General features: G+C 37.7%; 2 protein-coding genes across 5 annotated transcripts; one reads left to right on the forward strand and one right to left on the reverse strand.

The window, feature by feature from the left end:
• Window positions 1–3,716: 3,716 nt before the first annotated feature.
• Window positions 3,717–5,104, forward strand: LOC18014742 (nascent polypeptide-associated complex subunit alpha-like protein 4). Of its 2 annotated transcripts, none has more exons than XM_024154078.1 (4): window positions 3,717–3,908; window positions 4,003–4,081; window positions 4,294–4,418; window positions 4,519–5,104. In XM_024154078.1, exons 1-4 carry the CDS (start codon window positions 3,831–3,833, stop codon window positions 4,867–4,869), a joined length of 633 nt encoding a protein of 210 aa, XP_024009846.1. In that variant the 5' UTR covers window positions 3,717–3,830; the 3' UTR covers window positions 4,870–5,104. The 2 variants fall into 2 exon arrangements, with proteins under 2 accessions (XP_024009846.1, XP_024009847.1); XM_024154079.1 differs by having other exon boundaries at window positions 4,297–4,418.
• A 30-nt stretch (window positions 5,105–5,134) lies between these two features.
• On the reverse strand, window positions 5,135–8,279 carry LOC18014743. Of its 3 annotated transcripts, XM_006396997.2 has the most exons (5): window positions 7,955–8,279; window positions 6,180–7,744; window positions 5,694–5,846; window positions 5,449–5,611; window positions 5,135–5,344 (listed from the first exon to the last, which is right to left on the reverse strand). In XM_006396997.2, exons 1-4 carry the CDS (start codon window positions 8,181–8,183, stop codon window positions 5,480–5,482), a joined length of 2,079 nt encoding a protein of 692 aa, XP_006397060.1. In that variant the 5' UTR covers window positions 8,184–8,279; the 3' UTR covers window positions 5,135–5,344; window positions 5,449–5,479. The 3 variants fall into 3 exon arrangements, with proteins under 3 accessions (XP_006397060.1, XP_024009845.1, XP_024009844.1); XM_024154077.1 differs by lacking the exons at window positions 5,135–5,344; window positions 5,449–5,611 and having other exon boundaries at window positions 5,717–5,933; XM_024154076.1 differs by lacking the exons at window positions 5,135–5,344; window positions 5,449–5,611 and having other exon boundaries at window positions 5,717–5,937.
• Between the last annotated feature and the right edge of the window lie 445 nt (window positions 8,280–8,724).

The raw sequence follows: 8,724 nt of genomic DNA on the forward strand, positions 1-8,724 counted from the left end.
TCCTTCATGGGGAACTAGATGAAAAGATCTACATGGAGATTCCTGAGGGATATGAAGATCAGTTCAAGCCAAATCAAGTGTGTCTGCTAAACAAATCCCTCTATGGTCTAAAACAGGCACCAAGGAAATGGAATCAGAAGTTTGATGGGTATATGAGAGAGATTGGTTTTGAGAAAAGCCCTCATGAGAACTGTGCTTACATTAAGACACTCACGGATGGCACCAAGATGTATCTCTTGATTTATGTTGATGACATGTTGGTGGCTGCAAAAGACAAAGAGGCCATATCTGAGCTAAAGCAACAACTGAGTATCAAGTTTGAAATGAAAGATCTTGGAGCTGCAAAGAAAATTCTTGGCATGGAGATCACAAGAGACAGGGAAAAAGGTGTGTTAAAACTGTCTCAAGAAGGATATCTGAAGAAGGTTCTGGAGCTGTACAAAATGGGAGAAGCCAAGCAAGCAATCACACCCCTTGGGGCTCATTTGAAAATGTGTTCAGCAACAGAACATGAACTTCACAAAGATAATGAATACATGAAGACTGTGCCTTATGCTAATGCTGTAGGGAGCATCATGTATTCTATGATCGGCACCAGACCTGACTTGGCGTATCCTGTGGGTATCATTAGCCGTTTCATGAGCAAGCCTGTGAGAGAACACTGGCTTGGGGTCAAATGGGTACTAAGATACATTAAGGGAACGTTAAAGATGAAGCTCTGCTACAGAAAGGGATCAGAATTTGTTCTCAGAGGATACTGTGACTCTGATTTCGCAGCAGATCCAGATAGAAGAAGGTCTATCAGTGGTATGGTGTTCACACTAGGTGGGAACACAATCAGTTGGAGATCAGCATTGCAGAAGGTGGTTGCTCTCTCCACCACAGAGGCCGAGTACATGTCCTTAAATGAAGCTGTCAAATAAGCTATTTGGCTAAAGGGTCTAATGGAGGATTTCGCTTATCAGCAGAAAGCAGTGGAGATATTCTGTGACTCTCAGAGTGCCATAGCGCTTTCAAAGAATAATGTCTTTCATGAAAGGACAAAGCATGTGGCCGTTAAGTACCACAAGATCAGAGATACCATTGCAGATGGTATTGTTGAAGTTTTGAAGATATCCACGCTAAGTAACCCAGCTGATATATTTACCAAGATTTTGCCTGTAAGCAAATTACAATGTGCATTGGATTTGCTGAGGGTAAAAGCTGAGTAAGAAGACTCAGGGAATCCGGGATTGGAATCCGGCTAACTAGATCACATTTCTGTCTCTCAAGGTAATTTGTTTATGTTGTCTTTGGTTGATCTGTCAATACTAGGTGGAGATTTGTTGGCTTTAGTGTTGAAGATCAAGACAAAAGGAACAATAAAGCAACATAGTACAAAACGTGGAGAGGAAGCCGTTTTGTCGCTGAAGGCCAGCTCAAGATCAGTCTGATGCAGGACCACACCAAAGTAGCCGTTTGCTTTAGTTCATTAAATGACTAAGGAGAAGTTGTTTGTCTCTTGGCGATTATGGGCCTATTTGGTTCAAGTTTCAAGCAATCAAGGGAAAGGCTTCTTGTCGTGAAGCATCAAGAGAGAGACTAGGTCGGTTCATTGAGCAGATATAAGAGGCATATAGAGTGACAAAACAAAGTGAAGAAAAGGGAGAGAAAAGCTTTTACATTGTATAAACTTGTTAAGTGTTTTCTCGGGAAACAGGGGTAGAGAGAAAAACAGGGAAAAAGCTTGTAAGTGGGAGAGAGCTTGTTTCGTTTTTCGATCTCTTGTAACCTCTACATGATCTAGTGGATTCCGGGAGAGAGATCCCGGCGAGACGTAGCGACCCTTATTGGGCGTGAACTCGTTAAACTTGCATGTGTCGTCTTCTTTCTTTATCTGTGTTTAACTCTGTTCTTGTTGCATCGTGTTCTCTTCCAAGATTGACTCTTCTCAGTTTACATCTCAGTTTTTGGTTTTCTCAAGCCTGTTCGTGGTTTCTAAGAGTCAAAGTCGTCGCCTTTTATCGAAGATTCACAACATATAGTATAAAGCTTTAATAGAAAATTCTTTTCTTCACTTTTCCAAAAAATTCTATATATACAAAATGAATGCAAATAGAACTTTTATAAGCTCATACCATTAACTTTACAAACTAATAAAATATGAAATTAAGATATAGAAAATAAATGAGAAATTAACAAAATGGACGTGATCTCGGATGATTGATAATTGATTGACGAGCTCTTGGTCTTCAAAATATTCTAATTAATGTTGCTAGCTGGTGGACCATGATTCTTGATTCGAAGAAGAATCTGGACGCCTCTTTGTATTGATTAAGGAGCTTCTACACGGTGGAGTGATCATACGAGCAATCTTCTTGTTAAAGTAAAATATTCCACAGCTATTTGACGTCTATGAAAACATCTGCCTCCTCTAGAGTATTCGAAATTTTAATATGGAAAGCTCGTAATCTGATGATTAATAAAAGAATGTTCTCCTTTGGGCTTGTAAACGCCTATACCCATATCTTTACGTCTTGGAGCAACATTTTCGATGAGTTTCTGATTTCAGATTTGCATCATCGTGTGTATAGTATTGCTTTGTAACCGAGATAATAGGTTAACTTAATCTCTACTAATATATCTATATATATATATATATATATATATTCTCTTGATTAATAGTGTGGAACAAGAGTTTCCACCGAGATGTATACAAATTGATGAAAAACTCATAAATTGTTCCGCTTAAATTGATCCGTAATGATTTGATAGGATAGATGTGTAAATTTATAATCAAGATTAAAGAATCAACTCAATACATTGTGTGTTTCTTTTGTCTGCTTTTATATATCAGAAATTTATTATAGCTGTTCTCAATTCAACCAAGTTCATTGTAACCTAATCTCTTTTTTTTTTGTTTTGTTGTTGTTTTGACAAAACTATAACCTAATCTTAGAGATAATTCCGAAACTGAACTTATCAAAAATGAAATACACAATATTTTGGGCAAAACTATCCATTTCGAGATAAATTTTTTATCCCCACCTTGAATTGACTATTATGTTCTCCATTTTTAAAAATAATTTTGCTCGAGATTATTAATTTTATTGAAACGAGTATAAGAAGGGAACAAGATTAAGATGTAGTATTCGAATTACTAGTTTAACTTATCTTCAAAAAATTCAAAAATTTCCAAAGTTTTTGGAATATATATGACCCAAAATATTTTATGAGCTGGATTTTAAATACCTGAATTTTTCAATCCATCTCTTTTTTTTTTTAAATCAGGAAGATTTATATATACATTTTTTTTGTTAAAGTGGATTTTTATTTTCAGTATTCCAGTTATCTGTTTTCATCTATTTTCTGCAATTTTTCATCCCAATACTTGAAATGAACATGCATACTTTGAGGTTACCATCATTATTATACTTGATATGGCACACATATCAGTCACGTAGCAAAATAATAAATTGAAAACCCCCAAATCGTCATAGTAGCAGTAATAACCTAACATGGACACAGACTCTGACAAACAAACAACCGATAAAGTCGTGGATAATTTGTTCATTCCTTTAAAAGCAAAACGGAATCTAACGTAAACTTACTTATTTTGTCAACTTTCACAATTTACGCAAGCGAATTATTTGGGCCGATGAATCTAGTCCAATGGGCTGATTTGAGCCATTTACGGGAATTGGGCTTATATAGGGTAATCCCACAAGCAGTAGATTACGCTCTCATAAATATTTATTCGTCGCCACTGTAAACTGAGGATATCCAGAAAAAGGGTTAGTCTCGCTGCGCTGTTTAAGGGTTTCGTTTGTTACCAAAGGAAGAAGAAGAAGATGCCAGGACCAGTTGTTGAGGAAGTTAACATTGAGGAGCAATTGATGGAAGCCATCAAAGAGCAAATGAAGCTCGAGGTTCGTTTTCCTTTATTTCTCTCTATTTTTGTTTTTGTTTTTATTTTAAGCGAGTCGAAGCTGTTTAACGATTTTGTTTTCGCGTGTGGAGCAGAAGGAAGATGATGTTGTTGTTGAGGATGTGAAAGACGGAGAGGATGACGACGACGACGATGACGATGAGAACGTCGATGGTATTTCTCTCTTTTTCTCTCGATATGATTTGATTTTGTTTAATGTGTTGATTAGAGTGGTTAGAAATCTTTACCGGAATAATTTATGTGGATTTGTCATTGAATCTGTGTTTCTCGTTTGTGAGTTTTGTATAAATTTGCTTTGGAGATGCGATTTCTAGGGTTTTGTTTCCTCATGATTTTTGTGATTATGTGTATGTGTATGTGAAAAGAAGCTGGTGAGAATGAGAGTTCAAAGCAAAGTAGAAGCGAGAAGAAAAGCCGCAAAGCAATGCTGAAACTTGGAATGAAACCAGTCACAGATGTTAGCAGAGTGACAATCAAGAGATCGAAGAATGTAAAAAAAATTTGACATCACTTTGTGTTTTCTAATCAAAATCTTTTCTTGTATATATACCAATGTTTTTGATTCTGAATCTTCTTCTTGCATCTCTCAGGTTTTGTTTGTCATCTCGAAGCCAGATGTTTTCAAGAGTCCCAACTCTGAGACCTATGTGATATTCGGCGAGGCCAAGATTGATGACATGAGCTCTCAGCTACAAGCACAAGCTGCTCAGAGGTTCAAGATGCCAGACGTTGCGTCTTTGACTCCTAACGCTGATGCTTCTGAAGTAGCCACGGTTGCACAAGACGAGGAAGATGATGAAGATGTTGATGAGACTGGTGTTGAAGCCAAGGACATTGATCTTGTGATGACTCAAGCTGGTGTCACAAAGGGCAAAGCTATTAAGGCACTTAAAGCTAATGATGGAGACATTGTTTCCGCCATTATGGAACTCACTACATAGGTTTTGAGTTGCAGAACATAGTTCTCAGCGACGGGTCCTTTCCTTTTCAATCCACTTCTCTTTTCGCTAAGTATTTTTCTTGAAGATTATTTGTCTTTTCTCGACTTTTTAAGGCTATTTTTTTCTTCTCTGAGCCATAAATGAAGCTGCTTTAAATCTATGGTATGAGACATTTATGTCTGATGTTTTAGACAGTTTAGTAAGAACGATATAAGAGATCTGTTTTTACATATCATTCAACCAAGAAGATTGGCATATTCAGAACTGAAAAAGACAACAAAATTGATTACAAGTTTGGTGTGTGTTAAGAGTTTAAACAGAACAGAATCAGATTCTCATGTCCTTCCTAGCTTTGACTTTTCAAACTACTAATACACTTCCTAGCAAAATTTCTCTAGCTCTGTTTCATAACATACTTAAGTTTCCATGCTCGGACCTGAGATTCTGAGGCCGCTTGAACTTTCAATATGCTCACCTGCAAAACCAAAAACAAAACGCTCAAGAGGACCTCATACAGAAACAGTAACTGATCTTTGACAACGTTGCTATGAAATAAAACTTGGGATGATATGGTCTCACCTTAGTCTCAACTCAGTCTCTCAAAGTTTGCTCAAGTTGTTGTTTTCGAGAGAAGTGTTTCATATTCCATCAAAGACCTGTCTGCTTTAGCCTTGAGCCATAAACTTTTATAGAATAACACTTGTGGGTTGATTCGCTCTTCTGTTTGATGATTCCTTACAACCTGCACATTGTCAAACCGATAGTTTATCGTCCTCGAAACACCACGATTTCATGCCTCAAAAATATATAATTACAGACCATACCGGGCCAAAGCCATTTTCTTTCGTCACACCATATTCAAATTGATAAGCTGCTCCTGTTTCCCCTGAGACCACGGGGTACTTTTCTTTCCTTTTAACATCAACGTTGGCACTCATATTTTTCGCCTTTAGTATCTGAAGGTCTCTAATCGATTGCTATAGAGAACATTTGGAATCATAGAGATAGATTAACACATGATCATTTCTGTATATCTTCAAGAAATAATGCAGAGGTTATCCCACCTGCCTTTTACAGGAATATTGTAGAGGCGAACATGGGTAAAACAAAACCGTTAGTTAGAATATTTGGCGGGAAGGTAAAGTTAAAAAAGAAGAAGTATATTAGCAGGAATATTGATGCAAATGTTCCTATTTCACGCGGTTCTATACGCTCCCTGAATTCCCATGTGCTTAAAGATAAATGTTTCGATGAGCTACTCACACCCACTAATGCATCAGAGCCTACATAGACTTGACAAAAGAACATACCTTACTCATATTAGGCAACAACTTTGAATCACATGAGCTGTGTAAAGCGCTTGAATACTTCCCAGAATGCTGCTGATTTCTATTATTGATGTACGATTTGAGATTCTGTACAGTACAGTTGATGAGATCAAGATCTTGCTCATTTGGTGAATCTGAAGTTCCTGAGCTGTGTACGTGTGTTAGCAACTCTGACAGTCCATGGATCGTTGTAAGGAGTTTCGTAACATCCATTTGTGGAGAAGAATTTCCATGTAAAATGTTGGGACGGAGACGTCCATGCATCGAGGATTGTGCTAACTCTGCATGTAGCTCTTCTTGGTTACTATAGCCATTTGGAGAGAACAAAACCGAACTATACACATTGGGTGGTATATCATTTGCAGCTTGGTTTTTCTCATAGCCATATACTTTTGGTTTGGTATCTGCTAGCGAGAACTGTGGGGCGAGAGGATTTAGCTTCTTCGGACAATGAGACTTGTTGCTGGAAGGATCTAGTTTTGTATTCTCAGAAATCTGAACTTGAGATCCAAGACGAGGGTTGAGTGAATAAGTTTTTCGTAACTGATGAACACTATTAGAGTATGGATTCCTAAAACTGTGGCCGACCTCTGAAGAATGTGTCTCAACCTTTACACGATTTAGCAACAAATCGTCTGAAGAACTTAAAGCGTAAGCTGAGTGAGCGTTTGTCTCAATAGCTATCATGTCATCTGCTGCACCATGCTTCTCTTTTGCATTAGCAGGAACAAAAACAGGGGCCAAAGGATCAAGCCTTTTAGGCGTCTGGAATTGATTGCTAATCTCCAATAAGCTCATAGTCTTGGAAACACCAACTTGAGATACTAAACCCAAACTTTCATCAGCATCGTTAAACAGGATTCCTATACTATTCTTTTGCCTGGAGTCTTGTTCAATCCCAGCATCAGAAGGATCGTTTACGCTGAACTCTCCCGAGGATGGTAGAAAGGTTGAAGACAGAGACTTTTTCAAAGACGAAGAACAGTTTTCTTCAAATTCTTTCCCATTATCGTCTAAGTTCTTCTTAGCGTTTGATGGTATAAACTGAGGTGCCAAAGGATTCAATCCATAAAGAATATTCAGATCATCGGTAGAACGCCTGAAACTCAACGACTTAGTGGTACCTGAAGCCGCAGTGTTGTGAGACCTTGTTCCTTTCCAGCACGGAGAGTCCACCTCAGCATCCTCATCTTGATCACAAGGTATACAAGATTTCAACATCTTGGAGAAGAGTGGACTAGAATTGCTATCTTTGCTAACCAGAACTTCCCTCGAGCAAACTTCATTGTCCTTGGCGCAACGAAACAGTCCCTCACTAGCTACCGTAGCATTCTTAGCCACTGGAGATATACTGGAAACTCCAAGAACCGATGCTGTTTTTGGAAAATTCAGAGCACGAGAGTCGCTTGTAGCATCCATAGCTAACGAAGGTGAAATCCGAGGCTTAGAATCGAAACACTTCAAATCAGATTCAAGAACATTCGGGAGTTTGACAAATGAAGCAGACTTTTCACTTCTCCTTAAACCATATAGCTCAGATTCTTCCGCTACATGCATTCCAAAGGGAAAAAATTCTCAAATATTGTCAATACAAGAGCACATCAAAGTATCAGAAAAAACTCAATTCCAGATTTTCATGCTTCATAAACTACAAATTGGAAACCTAACGAGTCTCTTCTATAGATTCAGGTGTACAATCGTATTTCAAGTACATAGCATGAACAACATTTGAGAGGAGAAAAATCAATGAAATTCACCTTTAGGAACAGTGGTCGAATCCGAAGGGCGTGAAAGATTAGATAGAGAATCAATATCATCTTCGAGGCCGTTCTTCTGGTCGTCGGAAGTTAGAAAGGAGAAATCGAAAGCAAAATCACGCCAGAAGGAATCTTCGGGATCGGATTCAGAAGCAGGGAAAGATAAAGAGGAAGAACCAATGGCGAAAGGTGAAGCGAAAGGAGAGAGACCATGATCACACTGCTTCATCTTGTGGAGAGATTCGAGAAATGTGTGGATAGTGTAGTGAAAATTGGATTAACGAAGAAGAGAAGGGATTTACGGAGAAGAAGACCTGTTTCTACCTTTCCCCTCCATTTTTTTTTTCTTTTCACTTTTTTTTGGGATCAAATTTCGTTTTCACTCAATATTTTTAACGAATGAAATCTTTATTTGTTAATTTGGACTAAAGTTATGGAAGTGCAATATCACCCAAACACAAAGTTATAAAAGGTGCAAAATCACCCTAATACATAAACTAAGGTAGCTACATACATTCGATTTGTCTAGTCCAAGTTAAAATGGATAGGTGACGCTGATTTGTCTAATGGATTACATACGCTAACAAAAATTAGCCAAATTTGAGTGGTAATTAGCCCCAACACTATAAACTTAGCAATTTGTTACACAAATGAGAGGAAAAAAACACAAAATAATAGAAACGCTAAAAATGAGGGTTAATAATAGTATTATTCAAAATTTTCAAAGTTATTGTGCATGATCATCTTAAGAGCCATGACTCTATGATACC

The sequence above is a fragment of the Eutrema salsugineum genome, unplaced genomic scaffold, assembly GCF_000478725.1.
Source record: "Eutrema salsugineum unplaced genomic scaffold, Eutsalg1_0 scaffold_3, whole genome shotgun sequence".
Taxonomy (NCBI): domain Eukaryota; kingdom Viridiplantae; phylum Streptophyta; class Magnoliopsida; order Brassicales; family Brassicaceae; genus Eutrema; species Eutrema salsugineum.

Coding starts and splice junctions, on each gene's coding strand:
- LOC18014743 (XM_006396997.2), bottom strand. CDS start 8,183: ATGAAGCAGTGTGATCATGGTCTCTCTCCTTTCGCTTCACCTTTCGCC. Junction 7,745..7,954: donor TTCGACCACTGTTCCTAAAG/GTGAATTTCATT, acceptor GAATGCATGTAG/CGGAAGAATCTGAGCTATAT. Junction 5,847..6,179: donor TGTTGCCTAATATGAGTAAG/GTATGTTCTTTT, acceptor TGTTCTCTATAG/CAATCGATTAGAGACCTTCA.
- LOC18014742 (XM_024154078.1), top strand. CDS start 3,831: ATGCCAGGACCAGTTGTTGAGGAAGTTAACATTGAGGAGCAATTGATG. Junction 3,909..4,002: donor AAGAGCAAATGAAGCTCGAG/GTTCGTTTTCCT, acceptor CGTGTGGAGCAG/AAGGAAGATGATGTTGTTGT. Junction 4,419..4,518: donor CAATCAAGAGATCGAAGAAT/GTAAAAAAAATT, acceptor TGCATCTCTCAG/GTTTTGTTTGTCATCTCGAA.